Source organism: Pseudonaja textilis, chromosome 5 (genome assembly GCF_049901715.1).
Source record: "Pseudonaja textilis isolate UNSWEBS1 chromosome 5, rPseTex1.2, whole genome shotgun sequence".
Lineage (NCBI taxonomy): Eukaryota > Metazoa > Chordata > Lepidosauria > Squamata > Elapidae > Pseudonaja > Pseudonaja textilis.
The window spans coordinates 26,001,345-26,021,759 of record NC_141994.1 but is presented as its reverse complement, the minus strand read 5'-3'; the positions used below and the strand labels follow the sequence as shown (position 1 = coordinate 26,021,759).

Genomic DNA, 20,415 nt, shown 5'->3' with positions numbered 1-20,415 from the left:
AAAAAGCAGGTATAAATGGTTCGGTGGAGGAATGCAAGTAATTGGAGTCCCTCAGGATATAGGTTGAAATTTATAGCTTTTGAGTCTTTTCAGAAAGAAGAAAAATTCAATAAAATGAAAGTAAGGATGATAGAATTACTCCACAACTTACAACCACAATTGAGCCCAAAATTCCTGCTGTTAAACAAGACAGTTGTTCAGTGAGTTTTGCCCCATTTTTACAACTTTCCTTGCCACCATTGTTAAGTGAATGACCACAGTGGATAAGTTAGTCACTTGGTTGCTAAGCAAATCTGGCTTCCTCCATGGGCTTTGCTCTGGAGCCGCATGTGGCTCTTTCACCCCTCTGCTGCAGTCCCCTGATGCTTAAAATATATGTCACAACCACCAATGTGCAATATCCACCGCTACACAATTTATGGAGTTTTTCAATCCACAATAGGCCAACCATGGATAAATGCAAGAAAAGAAAAGCTTCAGAAGAAACTTTTATACATAGCGTAAAGGTAAAAAGCGATATATGCAATATTACTTTCATTTTAGTTGTCAAAAGTGTTTTGTGACTCCTGGTGTTTTCTTTTCTGTTGGAAATGGGTCCAAATGGCTCTTTGAGTGTTTAAGGTGGCCAAACCCTGATATAAGTGAACCCACCTAAATGCACTCATCTCTGTCTTTCCCATGTTTAGCTTCCTTCTAATTATTTCATCAATTGATTTAATTTTGAATTAATATTTCCTTCTAGCTACAATGTGGGCTGGAATCAGGGACAGATTTTGAAAGTCTTCGAAATGAAAAGAGCGACTGTTTTGCATCCTAGCCAAGTCTAGTGTTATAGTACGAGTTTCACTTCCATTCAAATTTCCTTTTTTTTTTTTTTTTTTGGCAGAGGGTTTTTGGACATCAGAGAATCAGATGTTCTTCTGAGAGGCTGCTTGCAACATGGTTGAAGAAGACCGGGAATCAGGGGTGGGATTCAACTGGTGTAACAACCGGTCCGGTGAATGCGTGCTTTGTGCATGCACTCCGCAGCATTTCAAAACCGCCCATTTTTCAGCTCTAATACTTACCTTCTGCTGCAGCCCCGGTGAGTGAAACAGCTGAGGCATGACAATGCGCTGTGCCACATGAATCAGCTGAGCTGCAAAACATGGAAATAAAGGACAGACTAGAGCAGGGGTGGTGAACCTATGGCATGTGTGCTGGAAGTGGCCTGCAGAACCATTTCTGCTGGCACATGAGCCGTCACCCAGAATTGATCCACTGTGCATGTGTGCACACCCACACCAGCCAGCTGATTGGAGACATGTGCGGGGGGGTTTGGCACATGCATGTGCAGAGGCACACGATGTAGGAAGGTTGCATGTGCATGCGCAGAGGCATGCGGTGCACGCTCATGGAGTTGCACATGCATGCTCTGGGGGTGGAGCTCATGCGCACACAGCATTAAGGATTTTGGCATGCGACAACGAAAAAGTTAGCCATCACTGGAGTGGGTGGCCGGGGCCAAATGATCACTGGAACTACCGGTTCGTGTGAACCAGTCTGAAACGGCTGAATCCCACCCCTGCCAGTAATAAAGGAACGATTCCTTGGAGGAAAATGCATCGGTACAAGCTTTGATAGCTTCTCATCTCTACCGACCTCAGAGACAAAAATGGGTAGGAAAAGTGGGGACAGATTAAGAAAAAGGGTCATAGGTAAATTCAGCCAGAAACTCTGAAGGAAAGCGGTTGAGATCAGATGCAAAATTTCACGTGAAGGTTATTTCACGTAAAAGAGAATTTTGGCAAAACGATGTATGGCGTGGTGGCCTAATGGTGAAGATGGTTGCCTTCCCCTCAGAAAGTTGAGAGTTCAATCCAGGGGTGGGATTCAACCAGTGTTGACAACTGGTTCAATGATCGCGCATGCTTTGTGGGCGCATGCACTAAACTTGCATTTTGCGCATGCATGCAGCATTTGAAAACTCAGCATTTCAGCTCCAATACTTATCCTTTTACTGCAATCCCGGTGAGTAAAACAGCCAAGGCTGGTTTTTTTGTACCTGAGCACTGCAGCAAATTATGTGGGCAAAGATGGAGAGAATATGAAATGGTCAATAAAGACAGCGGGACTTGTTGAGATGACTTGTTTGAATACGAGAAAGGTAACAACTATATTGTTAGTGACTGGAAATTCTTTTTGCTGAAAGCAGAAAAAAAATGAACTTATAGGTTTAATGGTTAGAAAGAATGAAGTATGGAAGGAATGAAATTATAATGTAACCTTAGAGAGAGAGGGTAAAATATAAATGTGTGTTGTCATGAAGATTGCAAGACCTTCCGTCCTTCCTCTCCTTTCCTTCCTCCTTCCCTCCCTTCCTCCCTTTCTTTTTCTTTCTTTCTTTCTTCTTTCTTTCTTTCTTTCTCTTTCTTCTTTCTTTTCTTTCCTTTGTTCCTTTCCCCTTCCTCCCTCCCTTCCTCCATCTCTTTTTCTTCCTTCTTCCTTCCTTCCTCCTTTCCTCCCTCCCTTTTTTTCCTTCCTCCCTTATCCCTTTCTTCCTTCCTCCCTTCCTCCCTCTTTTCTCTCTCTCTCTCTTTTCCATTTTGCATCTCTCTTTCATTTTTCTTTTCTTTTTTCTTTTCACTTGTATTTTTTTTTATTTTGTGAAAAATGGCTTTAATAAAAATCAGTTCAAAGGAGCAACTGACTCCAATTATTTGCTGCCAAGCTGAAAAGTCAAGATGTTATACAGGGATGAGAAGATAATTGCCCTGTTGGGGCAACAGTTAGTAGAATAGTTTCAATAAGGAAGATTTGGCTCTTTCTTCCTTCTGCCTGTCTTAAAATTGGAATGAGGATAAATTTGGCAGAAGAATTTACCTTGCCCCCATTTCAACAATGTGTATGTTCATCACATCCCAATGATTCTCATCCCAATGATTCTGGATAGTCTATGGCAGGGAGAGCTATAAAAAAAAGTAAAAAGTAAAAATAAAGCAAAAGGAGAAATGTTTGTTCACCTTTTGCATTTGAGCATGCAAGAAGGGACAGGAAAAGAGAAAGGGAAAGAGGGAAGACAAAGAGAAAGAAAGGAAGAAAGAAAGAAAGAAAGAAAGAAAGAAAGAAAGAAAGAAAGAAAGAAAGAAAGAAAGAAAAGATAGGAAGAGAGCAAGGAAGAAAAAATAAGGAAAGAAGGGAAGGAAGAAGAAAGGAGATTGAAGAGGGAAAGAAGAAAGAGAAGGTAGGTAGGTAGGAAAGAAGGAAGGTAGGAAAATAAAGAAAGGGAAGGAAGAAGAATGAATAAGGAATGAAAAGGAAGGGAGGGACAAACGAAGGAAGAAAAAAGAAGGAAAGAGGGGACAGAAAAAGAAAGGAGAATGAAAAGGGAAGAAAAAGAGAAGGAAGGAAGGAAGGAAGGAAGGAAGGAAGGAAGGAAGGAAGGAAGGAAGGAAGGAAGGAAGGAAGGAAAATAAGGAAGGGGAAGGAAGGAGAATGAAGAGGAAAGAAAAAAGGAGAGAAGGAGGGAAGGAAGGAAGAAAGGAAGGAAGATTATAATGAGAGTGAGGGAGGCTCTCGGGAAATCCTTCCTTAGCACTTGGCCACAACAGGTGCCCTCAACACAACTCCCGTGTTGCACCCACCATGGACATGCCCATCCCAGCCACACCCACCCATGGCCACTCCCCCCCTCCGAGGTCAAACACAATCCTGATACAGCCCTCAATGAAATCGAGTTGGACACCCCTGCTCTATGGCAAACAGAAACCAAAGCATAATATGACAATCTACTTTGGTTATCCACATCACTGACTTTCAGGGTAAGAAGCAATCTCTCTTTCACAAAAACACCCAAAAGGAGGGAAACCCACTAATCGGTAGAACCTATTCACTTCTCAACCCCGTGTATGTTTGCTGGCTGTGAATGACATCTGAAGTCAGAAAGTCTGTTCTGACTTAGGTTTCCCAAGATCATGAAGCAGACTCCTTGTCCTGATAAAATCCCTTTTATTTGAGTTAAAGGTAATTCTTCTCCAGCAAAATCCCAGTCTTTCATGAGATTTCAGAACTACAGATCTTTATAAGGCTTGAAGAGTTGCCACGCCGATAGCTCCCAAACGCCACGCTGTAGCAGCAATTACTTGGCAAGAAGTCATGAACAGATCTTCAGCCTAATGAATTGAACTAATTGTCTCCTGCAAGCCCCACTTCCCTTTCGCTCCTCTTTCTTCCCTATGGGAGGGGGCATTCACCATCCACCTATGCCTTTACTCCCAAGTTGGCCCTTGTTCCTCAGCCGTTCCCTTCTTCTGGCAGCTCTGTGCATGTGCACACTGGGAACAGGCTCCAGCTGTTCTTCTTCCCCTCTGATCTCTGACTCGGAAGGCAGCTGATAACTGTCAGACAGCCCTGGCCCCATCTCTGCCTCCTATGCAGAGCCCTCAACAGAGCCTTTCCCAGACTCCAGGACTGGCCCATGTTCCACCCCCAACCTCTTCACTCTCCAAGTCTGCTGGCCACTGGCAGGCCACAACAACATCCAATAAATCTATAAGTAAAATCAGTTCAGCATATTTAGAGGATTTTAGTTCTTGGAGCAGAGGGAAAATTCTCAGATGAATGTTGCAATATAATCTTCAAATTTTTCATTTTGGGATTTACAAGAAACAGAGAGGCCTGTCTGAAAAATCTGTTCAGCATCTCTAATGTTTCTTTAAGGAAGGTTTTTATCTTTTTCTGTTTTCAGTCTGTGCCTTTCATAGAACCTGAAGGGAGATTTTGTAAATTTCAAGTCAGTCCTTCTGCCTCTGGAGTCCCAGCCAATTAAAGACAATATTTATTTATGTCCTCGCTTGCCCTATCTGTGACAAAACCAGGAGAAAACTAACAAACGAAAAAAATAAACATTTGAAATAAAGAATAAAAAAAACAACTTTTTCATCATTTGGTTAATTTTTTTTCATGCCTGTGCTTGAATCAATAAACCGAGCCAAAAGCAAAAACCCCTCCATGGTACAAAAAACGAAATACAAACAAAAAAATAAACAAAGTTAAACAGTAACAAATGAAATGAGAGAAGAAAACAAACCTTATAAACAGCGTTGCCTAAACAGGGTAAAAAAATTTCAAATTGAAAAAAAGATTCTTGGATTGTTAAAAAAAAAATGGTTACATTTGTGCCGGAGGGAAATTAACACACCCTTTTTTGATTTGTAGAAAAGATACACATTTTTTAAAAATGGGGGGGGGGTTGCATATACATTTCAGTATTCTTGCATGAAAGAAGAGTACAAAACATTAAAATAAAATTTTAAAAAAGCAAACAAAATAAGTGGAATTAGTGCTAAAAAAAATAAAATTATTGACTGGCAAGCTCCAGCTCACCTTATTAGGTTGCAGAAAGCTAAAAAGCATTGGATTTGGTTAATAATTGGATGGGAAATTTCAAGGAAATCCAAGTTTATAGGATAGTGGTGGCAAACCACTATCAAGGTGGGATTCTACCAGTTCGCACCTATTCGCTAGAACTGGTTGTTAACATTCTAAGCAGTTTGGAGAACCGGTTGTTAGAAGAAATTACTGGCCTAATCCTGTAAGGAAGGCAGGAAGGAAACATTCTGGTGTTGCTTACAGAAACTGCCTTTCTGTTAACCCTTATTACATTCTTGGCAGGACTAGACTTTCTGTCTCAGGAACCTCTCTGGAGTTTTTTTTCCCTTCTTTGCTGGTACTTTGCTTGTGTGGAGTGAACCATTCAAAGTTACAATGGCACTGAAAAAAGTGACTCATGACCATTTTTCACACGTATAACTGTTGCAGCATCCCCACAGTCATGAGAGGCCAGGTGAGGAGATGCATGCCTCGATGTGAGTGATGTTGAGTTGGCCATAGTCAACATTTGGTCACATTACCACCAAGCCACACCCACAGAACAGTTGTTAAAAAATTTGACTCCCATCCCTGTGGCAAACCTTTTTTGGCTCCCTTGCTGATAATTGCGCACACGCTCATGCACTCGCATGCCAGCACCCAGCAAGCAATGCATGCACCCTCCTGTGCATGTGATCACCCCTGCAGCCATGCATCTGCACATGCACGCAATCACCCTCACCACGCCACACATCTGTGCATATGATCACCCCCCGCGCCATCTAACTGTGCATGCGTGCGCAACCCCTAGTGTGCGTTGCACATCTCTGTGCATTCACACGTCTCTCCCGCGCACCACCACCCCCGCACATGCGTGCCAGATACCCAACAATCAGCTGTCAGGCAGCCCAGCGGGTGTGCATGAGCAGTGGGGTTCTTCTGGGTGAGCTCTCGTGTGCCAGGGGAAATGGCTCTACATGCCACTTCTGGCATGCATGCCATAGGTTCACCATCACGGTTATAGGATAACCTGGGAAGACGAAAACAAAAAATCCGAGAAGACGATACAGGAAGTCCTTGACTTACAACCAAAATTGAGCCTCCAAATCCCGGTTGCTAAGTGAGACCTTTGTAAAGTGGGTCTTTATCCCATTTGTATGACTCTTCTTCCTACTGTTGTTAAGTGAATCACTGTGCTTCTTAAGCTAGTAGCACAGTTGTTAAGTGTATCTGTTTTCCCCATTGTCAGAAGCTCACAAAAGTGACCCCGGGATACTGTGAGGGTCATAACAATGAGTCCATTGCTAAGCATCTGAAGTTGAATCCCATGACCACGGGGGATGCTACAATGGTCATAAGCGTGGAAAACTAAGTCCCTAAGTCACTTTTTTTTCCAGTGCCGTTGTAACTTTGAACAGTCACTAAATGAACTGTTGTAAATCCAGGACTACCTGTACTGTGAAGATAACGAGACATATTGTTGTGGTTCGCCGGCAGCCTGTGCAGCCGGCAGCAAAATCGGACAGTGTTGAAGAACGGGGGGCAATCTGGGAATCTGGGGAGGACTTGGATGAGGGTCCTGCCTCTAATGCAGGAATGGGGCCAGGGCCATCTGGGAGTGGGGTGCTGCCTCTGGAGCCTTCGGAGTCTGGCAGCAGCGAGGGAGAGGAGCCAGGGGAGCCTGTTCCCAGTGCGCATGTGCACAGAGCTGCTAGAAGGCAAGAACAGCTAAGACAAAAGGGGCGACTCAGGAGTAAGGCTAGGAGGTGATTGGCCCTCTGATAAGGTATAAAGGAAGTGCAAAGGCAGAGAAACCCTTGCAGGAAGCAAAGTCGTTCACTCTGTTCAGATTAAACCATGAAGTTCTGTGTGGACTTTGTACTTCGGTTGGTTTTTTACAGTTCATTTGGCACTTTAGTTTTTGGCAGCAATTCAAAGGAGAGAAAGGTGGATGCTTATCTCGAGGGACTGTTTGGGACTCATTACGGGCTGGGAATGAACATAATTCCCAGCATTGAAATGAAACAAGAGTTGTTTTAACTAAGCGTGTGCTTAATTATGGTCTCAGGCAGCCTTGGTCAGAACACATATTATCAACAGGAGGCAAGGTTTGACTGCGGGAAAAATGAATATTTTGCTGCAGAACTCAGTTATGGGCTTTGGGGTGAATGAAGTAATTTTCAACCGATGGTGAAAAAAAAATGAAATTTAAGGCTTCGGATTATCATCTCTTTATCGCCGTTCTCGATTTGATGCTTTCCAGCTTCTTTGAAAGTGGCCGAGCAACTATAAATAAAAAACCTAAGCTACTGTAAATAAAAACTAAAACAAATATATGATAGGTGGGTCCAATCCTCATGCGTGTACTATGTATAATAAAGACTCGAGATAATAAAACTGCCAAGATGATAAAATTCTTCGTGAGGCCCCGTGTTTGAATAATAGGCCAAGTTAGATCTTTGGGTTTCTTTGGGTGGCTTTGTGTAAGTTGTGTGAAATCAGATACCCAGGTTGACCCAGTTGTGTGAATGGTTGCTATTCCTTTGGCTGATATGGCGCCTACTTGAGGCTGAAGAATTTTGAACAAACAAGCAGGACAAGTATCGCTGTTACTCTCTTTTCCTCCCTCTCTCTCTTCTTTCCCTCTCTCCCCCTCCTTTCCCCTCTCTCTTTCCCTTGCTCTCCTTCCCTGCTCTCTCCTGTTCTCTCCCTCTTACTCTCCTTCCTTCCCTCTCTCTCACTCTCACTTACTCTCCTTCTCTTTCTCCTTTCCTCTTTCTCCCTCCCTCGCTTACTCTCCTTCCCTCACTCTCTCTCCCCTCCTCTCTCATTCTCTCCTTCCCTCTCTCCCTCCCTCTCTTTCTCCTTCCCCTTCTCTCCCTCCCTCTCTTTCTCACTTTCTCTCTCTCTTTACCTTCCTCCCCCCTTCCTTTTACTCCCCTTCCCTCCCTCTCTCTTTTCTCCCTCTCCCTTCTTCTTTTGTTCTCTTTCCCACACTCTCCTTCCCTGCCCTCTCCTGCTCTCTCTCTTGTCTTCCTTTCCCCCTCTTTCCCCCTCTGTCATTCTCTCTTCTTCCCCCTCTCCCTCCCTCCCTCCTTTTCTTTCTTCCTTTCTCTCCTCTTTGCTCCACCTCCCTTTTTCTCTTACTCTTTCTTCCCTCTCTCTCTTTTCCTCCCTCTCTCTCCTTCTCTCTTATTCTCTTTCCCACACTCTTCTTCCCTGCCCTCTCCTGCTCTCTCCCTCTTACTCTCTTTCCTTCCCTCTCTCTCACTCCCTCTTTCTCCCTTCCTCTTTCTCCCTCCCTTGCTTACTCTCCTTCCCTCCTTCCTTCTCCTCCTCTCTCTCATTCTCTCCCCCGCCTCCCTTTCTCTTCCTCCCTCCCTTCTTTTCTCTCCCCCACTCCCTCCCTCTCTCCCTCCCTCTCTTCCCTGGCCCCATCACCTCTATTAAAACCAACCCAGGTAACCCAAAGTGTCTACTTGCTGCACCTCCTTTGATCCAAACGGGATGCAGCGCCCAAGTAACCCCGAAGGTTGAAACCTCCACCAACAACCCAACTTTTCTCAACCGAGATGGAAAGAACGCCAAGAAGCGACCCATTCGGGGCTCTAACGGGCTAGCTTTCTGCGCTCAGGGAGTTTTTTTTTAACTTAAGACAAATCCTCCGGGCTCCTCGAAGCTGCTACCAAAACGGAGCTGCCGTCCGTCCGTCCCCGGGTCGGAGCAGCTTCTCCCCACAGCCTTGGATGGGACGCCCCCCACCCCTGCACCAATCCCCCCCCCCGGAAAGGTGGGCTCTGGCCGTCGGCGCTGCGCTGGTCCCTGTGTCCCTCGGTTCTCCCTCCCCGGCTGGGAAGGCGGGGAGAGCGCTGCTGCGAACGCGCTTTCTTACCGTCAGAGGGAGTTGGGACCCTGAGGTTTCCTGCGTTACTCACTCGCCCAAACCCGGGCTCCTTGCAATAAATAGCAGCTCCTCGCCCTCGGGCTCCTCTGTTGCCGCCTCTGCCTCCTTTGGCGACCCCTGGAAAGGGGGAAGAGCCCCCTCCTCCCGCCCCTTCGCCACCGGCCCCAGGTAGCCAGTCCTCCCCTCCTCCGTCCCATCCATGTGGACTCACCAGCTGTTGCCACTCGGACTCTTCCTCCACTCCGTCCTGGCCGTCCCGCTGGCAGGTTAGTTTGCTCTCCGGTCGGCCGGGCGTCGCTCTCGGGGTCCCAACGCTCGGCCGAGGGGCTGGTCGTGGAGACGCGCACACGCGTGTAACCCGGGAAATATGGGAGGAGGAGGGGAGGAGGAGGAGAAGGAAGAAGAAGAGGAGGAGGATGTCTGGGCGCTCCGGGCGCTTGGAGGAGAACGCCGGCGAGGGGTGTTGGGCGGAATGGAACCGTCGGGGGATGTTGTGGAGTCTTTGCGGTCGTGGAGAGGCGCACACGCGTGTACGAGGGAGGGAAGGGAGGAAGAGGAGGAGGGGGAGGTTTGGGCGGTCCGGGCGGTTGGAGGAGAACGCCGCGAGGGGCGTTGGGCTGAATGAAATCGTCGGGGGGATATTGAGGGGTCGTGGAGACGCCTACACGCGTGTCCGCGGGAGGGAAGGGAGGAAGAGGAGGTAAGGGGAGGTTGGCCGCTCCGGGCGTTTACAAGAAAACGCCTCCAGGGGCTTTGGGCATATTGCAACCGTTGAGGGATGTTGTGTATCGTTGCGGTCGTGGAGACGCGTGTACGCGGAAGTTTGCGCGCCGCGCGCGGCTCTTTAAAAGGGTTCCACACTGGGCGAGCTCAGGGTTCAAGAAGTGTGTTCTTGGACCTCTGCTTGCCCGCCCAGTTTTTTGGGGGAGGGACCAAGCGAGGTGCTGTAGTCGGGACAAGAGGAGAAGCGGAAGAAAGTAAAATCCGGCGGCGCAGGGGTTAAGTTTGCGGTGGGACGCCTCTTCCCGGGACAGGTTTAAAGGGAAAGGGGAGGCAGGAGAAAATCCTGAAGCAGACCCCCGCCGCGTCCCCAAACCAGCCGTTGGTCTTTGCAGAAGCACCTTCGGTTTCCTTTTGCAAAGTTTTGTTGCGCGCCTTTGTGCAGATAAAGGAGAATATTTGGAGCTCGGGGTTGAAAGGCGGAGTGCTTGGTGCTCTCTGAGCTCGGTGGTTTTCTTGCAGGCGTTTCGTAAACCCGAGCGAAGCTAAGATCAGCGCTGACGACGAGCACCGGTGCTTTCTAGTTTGGGTCATGAAAACGTCTGCAAGTAAACGTTACCAAGCTCGGACAGTTACTCCCCCGCGTGTGCTTGTGTATACAAACAGAAAGGAGGCGCGCGCGTGCGTTCTACAAATCTGTGTGTGTGTGTGTGTGTGTGTGTGTGTGTGTGTGTGTGTGTGTGTGTGTAGATAGATAGACAGACAGACAGACCTTTCTACCTTCTCTTCTATATCTTCTCTCTTTTATCTTCTATCATCTATCTATGATTTATGGTATATCTACCTACCTATCTACCCTCTATCCTCTATATATTCTCTCTTTTTCATCTGCCTGCCTGCCTGCCTGCCTGCCTGCCTGCCTGCCTGCCTGCCTGCCTATCTATCTATCTATCTATCTATCTATCTATCTATCTATCTATCTATCTATCTATCTATCTATCTATCTATCTATCTATCTATCTATCTATCTCTATCCTCTTTTCTATCTCCTCTCCTCTATACGTTCTCTCTTCTATATCTTCTGTCATCTAATGATTTATTATCTATTTTCCAACTATGCATCCACATATCTATCATCTATAATCTATCTATTCTCACTCCTCTCCTCTCCTCTCTTTCATCTGTCTATCTATCTATCTATCTAATCTACCTACTTTCTACCCTTCTCTCCTCTCCCTTCTCTCTTCTATATCTTTTATGTTCTATGATTTATAATCTATGTATCTCTTCCCTATGATCTATCATTTATGATCTATCTATTCTGTCTCTCCTTTCACTCTTTCATCTATCTATCTATCTATCTATCTATCTATCTATCTATCTATCTATCTATCTATCTATCTATCTATCTATCTATCTATCATCTATCTATCTATCTATCTATCTCTTGTACGTGTAAGCAACCCGCAAGGCTGGTACACCAGTTACACGTGCAAAACCGCTCAGCTGTTGGGCGACTGGTGTGCCAGCTTTGGGTAAAATCTCCGCTTTCCATTCCCGATGCGGATGGGTGGGTGGGATTCAGCCCTTTGGGAAGGAAGCAAAAAATCCCCTCCCTCGCCCGTCCGGTCTCTGGGAATCTGTCCGCTGGCGCCGGGTGAATTGTTCCGTGTCGAGCCGAGTTTATGACAGGCGACTTCTCTGAACTCTACCGGTGCGACTTCCAGCGCTTGTGCGTGACCGGGGTTTGGGGAACCAGTGAGTTGGTTAATTTTTTTTCTCCATCTCTGACCGATCCCAACTTCAGACAAATGGCAAGAAAGGAACGCACAAGAGAGGAGCGAGGTGCAAACGCGCAACGCTCGTTGGAGAGATATTTTTCCTGAGGGTCTTGGATGGGAATTGCAGCTCTCCCATCTTTTTAAAAAGTTTTTTTTTTAAAAAAAGGCGCATTTGATTCTTTGTCTCTCTCTCTCTCTCTCACCCTCCCCCCCCCCCTTTTTCCCCCCCACTGGTCTGAATTGAGACAATAGAATAGGATAGGATAGAATTAGAATTAGGAATAGGAATAAAATTAGGAATAGGAGTAGAATTGGAATTGGAAATGGAATAGCAATAGAATTAAGAATAGGATAGGACAGGATAGGATAGGGTAGAATTGGAATTAGAATTAGGAAAAGAATTAGGAATAGAATTAGAATTAGTAATAGGAATAGAATTAGAATTAGTAATAGGAATAGAATTGGAAATGGAAAAGCAATAGAATTAGAATTAGAATTAGGAATAGAATAGAATAGAATAGAATAGAATAGAATAGAATAGAATAGAATAGAATAGATTTTTTATTGGCCAAGTGTGATTGGACACACAAGGAATTTGTCTTTGATGCATATGCTCTCAGTGTAACATTAAAAAAAATACATTCGTCAAGTTGAGACAAGATACAGAGGCCAAAAAAAAATCTGTTGAGAGGACTTTAGAGAGAAACAGGAAGCAAGTAAGGCTCACCTAAATGCTGGGCATGAAATTTTGCCTTTGTAGGTCAAATTAGGAAGGATATTTGTTTGTCTGTAGGGGGGAGGGGGATGAGGACTCCTGACCCAAAAGCACTAGCGACATGTACATGTCAACAAATAAATAGAATACAAACAGGTTCCTGTGGAGTAGACATTGGGAATTGATTTTGGGGTCCCCAAAGAGCTTCGACTTGGATGCCAACCAGATGGAAGCATCTCAACAACCTTGATCAAGCTCCATGAAATGAAAAAAGAAAACCCCAAGGTTGGATTTGGTTAGTTATGGGTGTTTGCAGGAGATGATCAAGAACATTGTAAAGACGGTGGCCATGATGATGTGGAAAAAAACAGGTGGAATTTCCATTGCTCCGTTGTGGCCGCCATCTTGACTTGTTTTGACTGTGCTTTGAGAGCAAGGCTGCAGTTGGGATTGGATGGGAGTCTCAGAGAAAATCCCAGGCTTGGGGTCTTGATTGGGAAGCTAAATCACATCCAAGAAGGCAAGAGAAAGCGTCTATTGATCTATCAATCTGCTGATCTACCCCCCTCTCTCTGTGTGTGTCTGTTTCTCTCCCTCTCTAATTCTATCTCCCTCTCTCTCATCTGTTGATCTATCTCTTGATCTGTCAGTCTCTTGATTTGTCAACTTATTGACCTACCAATCTATCTCTCTTTCTCTCTCTTGACCTATTTCTCTATTTCTCAACCTATCTATCAATCTGTCAATCTCTTGATCTGTCTATTAATCTATTGATCTGTCAACCTACTGACCTATCTCTCTGTGTCAACCTATCTCTCTACCTCCCTATTTCTCTCTCTCTCTCTCTCCTTATGTAATGATCTATTGACCTATCTATTGATCTATCAATCTCTTGCTCTATTGATCTATCGACTTACTGTCCTACCAATCTCTCTCTCTCTCTTTCTCTCTTGACCTATTTATTTGTCTATCTCTTGACCTATCTATCAATCTGTCAATCTATTGATCTATCTATCTATTGATTATGGACTTAAGTGACTTACTGACATATCCATGCATCCATCATTCACACACCCATCCACCCACCTATGTCTGCCTGCCTGCCTGTCTGTCTATTTGTATCTATCTACCTCTATCTATCTTTATCTGTTTATCTGTCTATCTCTGTCTTTCTCTGTCTATCTGTCTGTCTGTCTATCTCTGTGTCTATCTGTCTATATCTATAGCTATCTATCTGTCTGTCTATCTGTCTATCTCTATCTGTCTATCTATCTCTGTCTGTCTGTCTCTGTCTATATCTATTTGTCTGTCTGTGTCTGTGAATCTATCTTATTTCTATCTATCTGTCTATCTATCTCTATCTGTCTGTCTGTCTGTCTCTATCTGTCTATCTCTGTCTGTCTGTCTCTGTCTATATCTATTTGTCTGTCTGTGTCTATCTGTCAATCTATCGTATTTCTATCTATCTGTCTGTCTGTCTATCTATTTCTATCTGTCTGTCTGTCTGTCTGTCTCTGTCTCTGTCTATCTGTCTGTCTCTATCTATCTGTCTATCTGATTGATCTGCATGTCACCCAACTTGTCTAGGCATCTTCCCTACTATTGACCTCTGAAGGCATCAAGAGTACTGATTAACTTTACTGTTACCCTTGCAAACATTATATAAAAATATAGTTTACACATCGAGAAAACTGTAGCTGCTCATATTGTCCCAATTTTCAGTAATATTTCCAGTCATAATATATATCCATTCAAAATATTAGAGCAGGCTTGTCCTTTTACCTTTCCACTCCCGTGCCAGATACGTTCTATCAATGAAGAGGTTGGGTCTGGGATTTTCTCTATTTTTTATTCTGTCCCCTTCCAAATAACTTCACCATCTAAGTAATGCCATCATTAACATTATCTGAGACACAATATTTTCTTTGGATCCCTTGGATGTTGTTTCAGTCTTAGTTCCTCCTTTTGGAGGAGATAATAATAGCATTTAACTAACGTAGAGGTGTGGGTACAATCTGAGTCCACCCTTTAACACCTAACTGATTTTCTTATTTTTTCTATTATGGATGCTATGACACCCACTCCCCTTAAAAAAAAACCCATTTTTTAAAATCTCAGTTACCACTGAATCTCTTTCTTGAGGTGGATGGCTACAGACATTAATTAAATAAATGTATAAATCAAATTCCATTTAGAAGTTTTCTGCTGCGGGATGGGTGATTCTATTTATTTGGCTTTGTAGAAAGCGATCATTTCATATTTCCATAGAGGTTTGGATTTGCTACAGCCGACAGTAAGATTTGTATTTAGCTCCAGTGCAGGGGGGAAAACACCCCTTTAACCAAATACATGCTCACAATTTATCTTAAGATTGAATTAAACTCCTTTTAATACAGTCAATTAAATGATGTACTCCAGCCATTGAATCTGGGTTGCAAAACCTTGAACGAGTCCAGAGTGACAACTGGCAGTTTTCTATCTCTCTTCATTGCCCTCATGTGGACATCTGGATTTTTGCAGCCTAAATTGGACATCCTTAAATTGTTAGAAATATGTGTGCAAATTGGTCTATCTATCTGTCTGTCTGTCTGTCTGTCTGTCTGTCTGTCTGTCTGTCTGTCTGTCTGTCTATCTATCTATCTGCAAAATACCCCTCACACATCATCACAAAATCTCCATGTGGCATGTATGTTCCTCTTGGCTTCTAGGGGCTCGCTAAGAAAGGATTCTTCAAAATGGCCATCAGAGTATTAGTATTTCCTATATTATTATTATTAACATACTCTGATGCTAAGGAGTTCTACTCCTCCTCCCCACCTGAAAAGAAATCTCTTCCAAAGGCAAAACACAGACAGAGGAGTTTCAGTTTCAGTTTCACAGCACCAAGCAGCTTTAGTACAGAACAGTTAAGCTAAGCCACGCCCAGGCTCCTTGCTGTCTCCTTGCTCACATAGCAAATACTCTTTCAGTTTCCAAACAGCCCTCAATTTTCTCACACACTGACAGGACCCTAGCCAGATGCCTACTGATGGATGCTGGTAGGCAGAGGCAGAATTTCCCCCCCTTATTTTCCTCCCCCAAAATTAAGCCCAACCACATAGTTTCATAGTGAAGCATGGGTATAGAGCTTGTGTGTGTGTATATGTGTGTGTGTTCTTTCTTTTTTCTTCTGCAAACTGTTTCCTCTCTATTTTTCCACATGACAAAACTCTGCTGGTTATAATCCACCTAAGAGGCAAGTTTTATTAATATCTATTTCAACACTTTCCTCTTTCTAAGTGTCTCTGATCAGTTAAATAAATAAGGATCAAAACCGGTCAAACTCCCTCCCTTCTAATATCCTGGATTAATACTATGGCCTCATGTGAACTTTCTGAGGTAGATAAGGGTCACAAAACAATTTATGCAAGGCTATCTTGGAATTAAATGTCAGACGAGGAATTTGAACCTGAAAACCTTCGTTAGTATAAAATGTATAAAATGCGCTACATTTTGTCGTGTGTTGTTAAAAGTTTCCAGCAGGTGCAAAGAACAGCACAACATACTTGCCTTAAAAATTCTGACTTTTGCAAATGCCGAAAGCAGTTTATTTCTCCACAGGACACAAAGAGGAGATTGTGTGGACAACAATCTTGCACACATTAATCTTGGAATACATCTTTTTGAACCCAGAAGTATTTACTTCCTGAGAGCAATAAAATTGTATACCAGTTTAACCATCATAGTACAGAAACCTGACCCTAAGTCTATTAGGGGAGTTAACTCTTTATGGAATTATGCTTCCTAGATAGATTGCCCTGGATTTACAAACAAATAAGTGAGTCCAAAATTTTGGTTATTAAGTGAGACATGTCCTTTTTTTAGAAGTTTTTTTTATTTTTTTTTAAAGACAAACTAACAAATATAAAACATCAACATAAAACCATCTTCCCAAATACAGCGTGTCGGTTGGTACATTTCTTCTGTGCAATGTCGTAATAGCAACAGTCTTACCCTTCCAAACATACATTCATATTACATAAGTCAACTATACATATCATATCATATTATATTGTATTATTATTATATCATCATTAGACTCAACTACAAATTCACATAATTCTTATTGAGCAAATCTTAGTTTTAACCAATCTGAGAACATACAATTCATTTCATTATATTCAATTATATAATATCTTTACATTATATTATCTTGCGTATCACACCATTTCTTTTTTATAACTCATTTTACTTCTCTATTTTCTTATCTAACCATTGATAAAATAGATCCCAGATTTTGTAATATTCTTTATCTTCTTGGTCTCTGATTGCTAATGTCAATTTACTCATTTCGGCACATTCCATCATTTTCTTAATCACCTCCTCTTCTATCGGATTTTTTTCACTCTTCCAATTTATAGCAAATACAATTCTAGCCGCTGTTAACACATTTATAATTAAATATGTCAATTCTCTACTGTATCCTTCAGGCAAGATACCCAATAAAAATATCTCTGGTTTCAAATCGAGGTTCTGTTTTGTCATTTTTCCAAACCATGGATGAATTTTAGTCCGGTATCTCTTGGCTTCCACACACATCCATCATATATGATAATATGATCCAGGTATCTGATGACACTTCCAACATTTCTCTGATTTATTCTTGAACTTCCTTGTAAGTGAGACATTTCTTAAGTGAGTGATCTCTTTTGCTTCCTTCGGACAAGCGAAGTCAATGAGGAGGCCCAGATTTGCTTAACAAACCCGTTGCTCCCTTAATAGCTGCAGTGGTTCACTTAACAAAGGTGACAAGAACAGTCATAAAATGGGGGCAAAACTCACAGAATGAATGTCTCACTTAACAACAGAAATGTCGGATTCAATCGCGGTCATAAGTTGAGGATTACCTGTATTCTGACTGAGGAACCAACCCCATAATTTTAAGCAGCTCGGTGTTTCCTTGGGACCCTGTCTGAAAAACAGAAAGGGCAAACTTGCTAGCTTAATCAGAATGGGAGCTGGAAGGAACCTTGGAGGTCTTCTAGTCCAAGCAGGAGATGCTATATCCGTGATGGGGAACCTATGGCACGTGTGCCACAGGTGCTACACAGAGCCATTTGTGCCAGCATGTGAGCCACAGGCAAACTTATCTCACTGCACATGGGCGCACCTCCCAGCTGATTTTCAGCCTCCCAGAGGCTTGAGGAAAGCCTTTGCAGGCCGAAAAATAGGCCCGTTTCATCACTTTCTATATTTCCAGAAATACCGGAAGTGACAAAATGGGCCCATTTTTTGGCTGCAAAGGCTGCAGAAGTTGTATTTTCTGAAATCAAGTTTGCAGTGGTTTACATTGAGTGGTTTACATCTGTTGTGTGCTCTTGTATTGTTGTGGTTGAAGCTGAAGTAGTTGTTGACAGGTAGGACTTTGTAGCAAACAATTTTGTGTACTAAGCTTAGATCAGACTGTAGGCGGCATAGTTCTAAGTTGTCTAGGTCTAAAATTTTGAGCCTGGTGGTATTAGGTATTCTATTGCGAGCAGAGGAGTGTAGTACTCTTCTCGTGAAATACCTCTGGACTTGCTAAATCGTATTAATGTCCGTTATACAGTGTGGATTTCAGGCAGATGTTGACATAAATACTTTGTACTGGGTAGCTGTTCACCTTGCTTCTCCTTAATAAATTGCACAGTGGGAAGTGGGAAAAGGAAAGGTGTCAGAGGACACCGAGAAACAATGTCCTTTGGTCCTTTCCTCCATAAATATGACAAAGTTGTTGGCCCTCAAAAGGAGAGGGGAAACCGGTTTTACGGCCGCACCTGAACTTCCTGCAACACGCTGTGATCAAATCCCTTTTTTGTGGCGTTTCCTTGTTATTCTTTCCAAACCCAACGGAATGTCGGAAATAAACTGTGGAAAGGGACCTTCTCTGCTCTCACCAACTTAACGATTCTCCAAACGCTGAAAAGCACCGAACCAAAATATGGGTGTCAGGGGAAAAAGGGGTAATAGAAAGGTTGAGTTCAAACGTTAGCTATGAATGGTGAGGAAGTCTGGGCAGGATCTGCAGGCAAGAAAAATCAGAAATACATTTCTCTCCCTCTCTCCCCCTTCCTTCCTTCCTTCCTTCCCTCCTTCCCTCCTGCTTTCCTTCCTTCCTTCCTTCCTTCCTTCCTTCCTTCCTTCCTTCCTTCCTTCCTTCCTTCCTTCCTTCCTTCCTTCCTTCCTTCCTTCTCTCTCTCTCATCCTTTCTTCCTTCTTTCTCTCTCTCTTCCTTCCTTCCTTCTTTCTTTCTCTCCCTCTCCCTGTCTGTCTCATCCTTCCTTCCTTCTTGCTTTCTCTTTCTCACTTTCTCTTTCCCTCTTTCTTTTTTTCTCTCTCTTTCCTTCCTTGCTTCCCTCCCTCCTTCCCTCCCTTTCTTTCTTTCTTTCTTTCTTTCTTTCTTTCTTTCTTTCTTTCTTTCTTTCTTTCTTTCTTTCTTTCTTTCTTTCTTTCTCTTCTTGCTTGCAGAGCCTGGCCAGATCCAGCCAACTTTTGAACTCAACCTTTCTATTCCCACTTTCTTTCCCTCTTCCAGGCCATGTGAACCAGGTGAATTATTTTTTAATATTAAGGGGTAGGAAAGCCTTATGGAAGCCAAACTTCCTCACCATTCATGGACAAGGAACTATCTGAAGTTGGTGAGCTTGTTTTTCACCATTGAATTTCATTTTGTTAGATAGCATCCAATGTTTAAGTCTGTCAAGATCCTTCTGTGTCTTCTAAATGTCTTCTGGAATGTTTGCTATTCCTGCCAACTTAGTGTCATCTGCAAATTTGATGAGTTCCCTATCTATCCCCTCATCCAAATCATTGATGAAGATTGTGATGCCCCAGGGTGTGGCACAAAAGCAACAAAGTCACAAAAATAGGCATAGTCCCTTTAATACATCCAACTTGGTCCCCCAATGTCCAGTTATCATCAGTTGGAGAAAAAACTCCCAAAAACAGTTTTCAAAGGGAAGAAATTCCGTGCGAACTCAAAGCACATATAAATGATAAATAAAAAACTGACACAGACCACACTGCAGCAATTAATGAGGCAGGGCAGGATAAGGGATTGAAGACATCAAAAGATAATGAAAAACACACACTTGGGAGGATGCCAGAACTCAGATAAGACTTGACAAACCAGAATAATTTCACGCTTTGCTTCCAGCAACTTTGCCATGCGTAGCTTGCCTTTTTAAACAGTTTTCCCAGCTGCAGCCCATGAAGGGGATCTGGGCCTTTTCCTCCCCCATAAACCATGCAACTCACATTGCTCCCTTCTCCGTTCTTCCCTGCGTGCCCTAGGATGAAGAGGGGGTGGGCCTGGATCTTCTTCTGAATGCCTAGATGGACTGTGACCTTCCCCAGTTTCTTCCACAGCCACCAGAGCCACACTCCCATTCCCTGTCAGCTGTTCCACCTCTCCCTCAGAATCAGACTCCAACGGGGGCATGACAAAGATGTTGAAGAGTACTGGGCTTAAAACAGAGCCTTTGGGGTACTCAAGTGCATACTTCCCTCCATGTAGATGCAGTTCCATTGATGACTACACATTAAGTGCAGTTGGTCAGACAGTTACGAATCCATTTGGTGGTGATGCTGTCTAACCCATATTTCTCTATGTTATCAAGTAGGAGGTTGTGGTCTACTTTATCAAATGCCTTACTGGAACCCAAATAAATGATATCCCCAGTGTTCCTTTGGTCCGCTAATTTTATCACTTTTGCAGGCAAAAAAAAAATCACCCATGCTTAATATTACAGATGTGCAACTGTCATAATAACATGGTTGTTAAGTGAATCTGGCTTCCTCATAGGCAGAAGGTCATCAGAATTGATCACCTCACCTCAGGTGACACTGCAACCATCATAAATATGAATTGGTTGCTTGCCAAGTGTCTGAATTTTGATCATGTGACCATGGGAATGAGGCAACGGTCA

The 20,415-nt window shown here is 43.5% G+C and overlaps 1 protein-coding gene and 1 long non-coding RNA gene across 3 annotated transcripts in view; one reads left to right on the top strand and one right to left on the bottom strand.

Moving 5' to 3' along the window:
- Positions 1 to 4,543: 4,543 nt before the first annotated feature.
- LOC148125567 (uncharacterized) lies at positions 4,544 to 9,524 on the bottom strand. Its single transcript, XR_015743797.1, has 3 exons — positions 9,465 to 9,524; positions 6,235 to 6,379; positions 4,544 to 4,745 (listed from the first exon to the last, which is right to left on the bottom strand). It is a non-coding gene; the product is annotated as an uncharacterized LOC148125567 (long non-coding RNA).
- HGF (hepatocyte growth factor) overlaps positions 9,231 to 20,415 on the top strand; it is an 80,167-nt gene continuing 68,982 nt past the window's right edge. The window contains exon 1 of one of the 2 annotated variants that reach the window (XM_026701058.2): positions 9,231 to 9,519. In XM_026701058.2, the coding sequence (XP_026556843.1) occupies positions 9,453 to 9,519 (67 nt within the window). In that variant the 5' untranslated portion in view covers positions 9,231 to 9,452. The remainder of the gene's footprint in view (positions 9,520 to 20,415) is intronic. The other variant, XM_026701066.2, reaches the window with a different exon arrangement.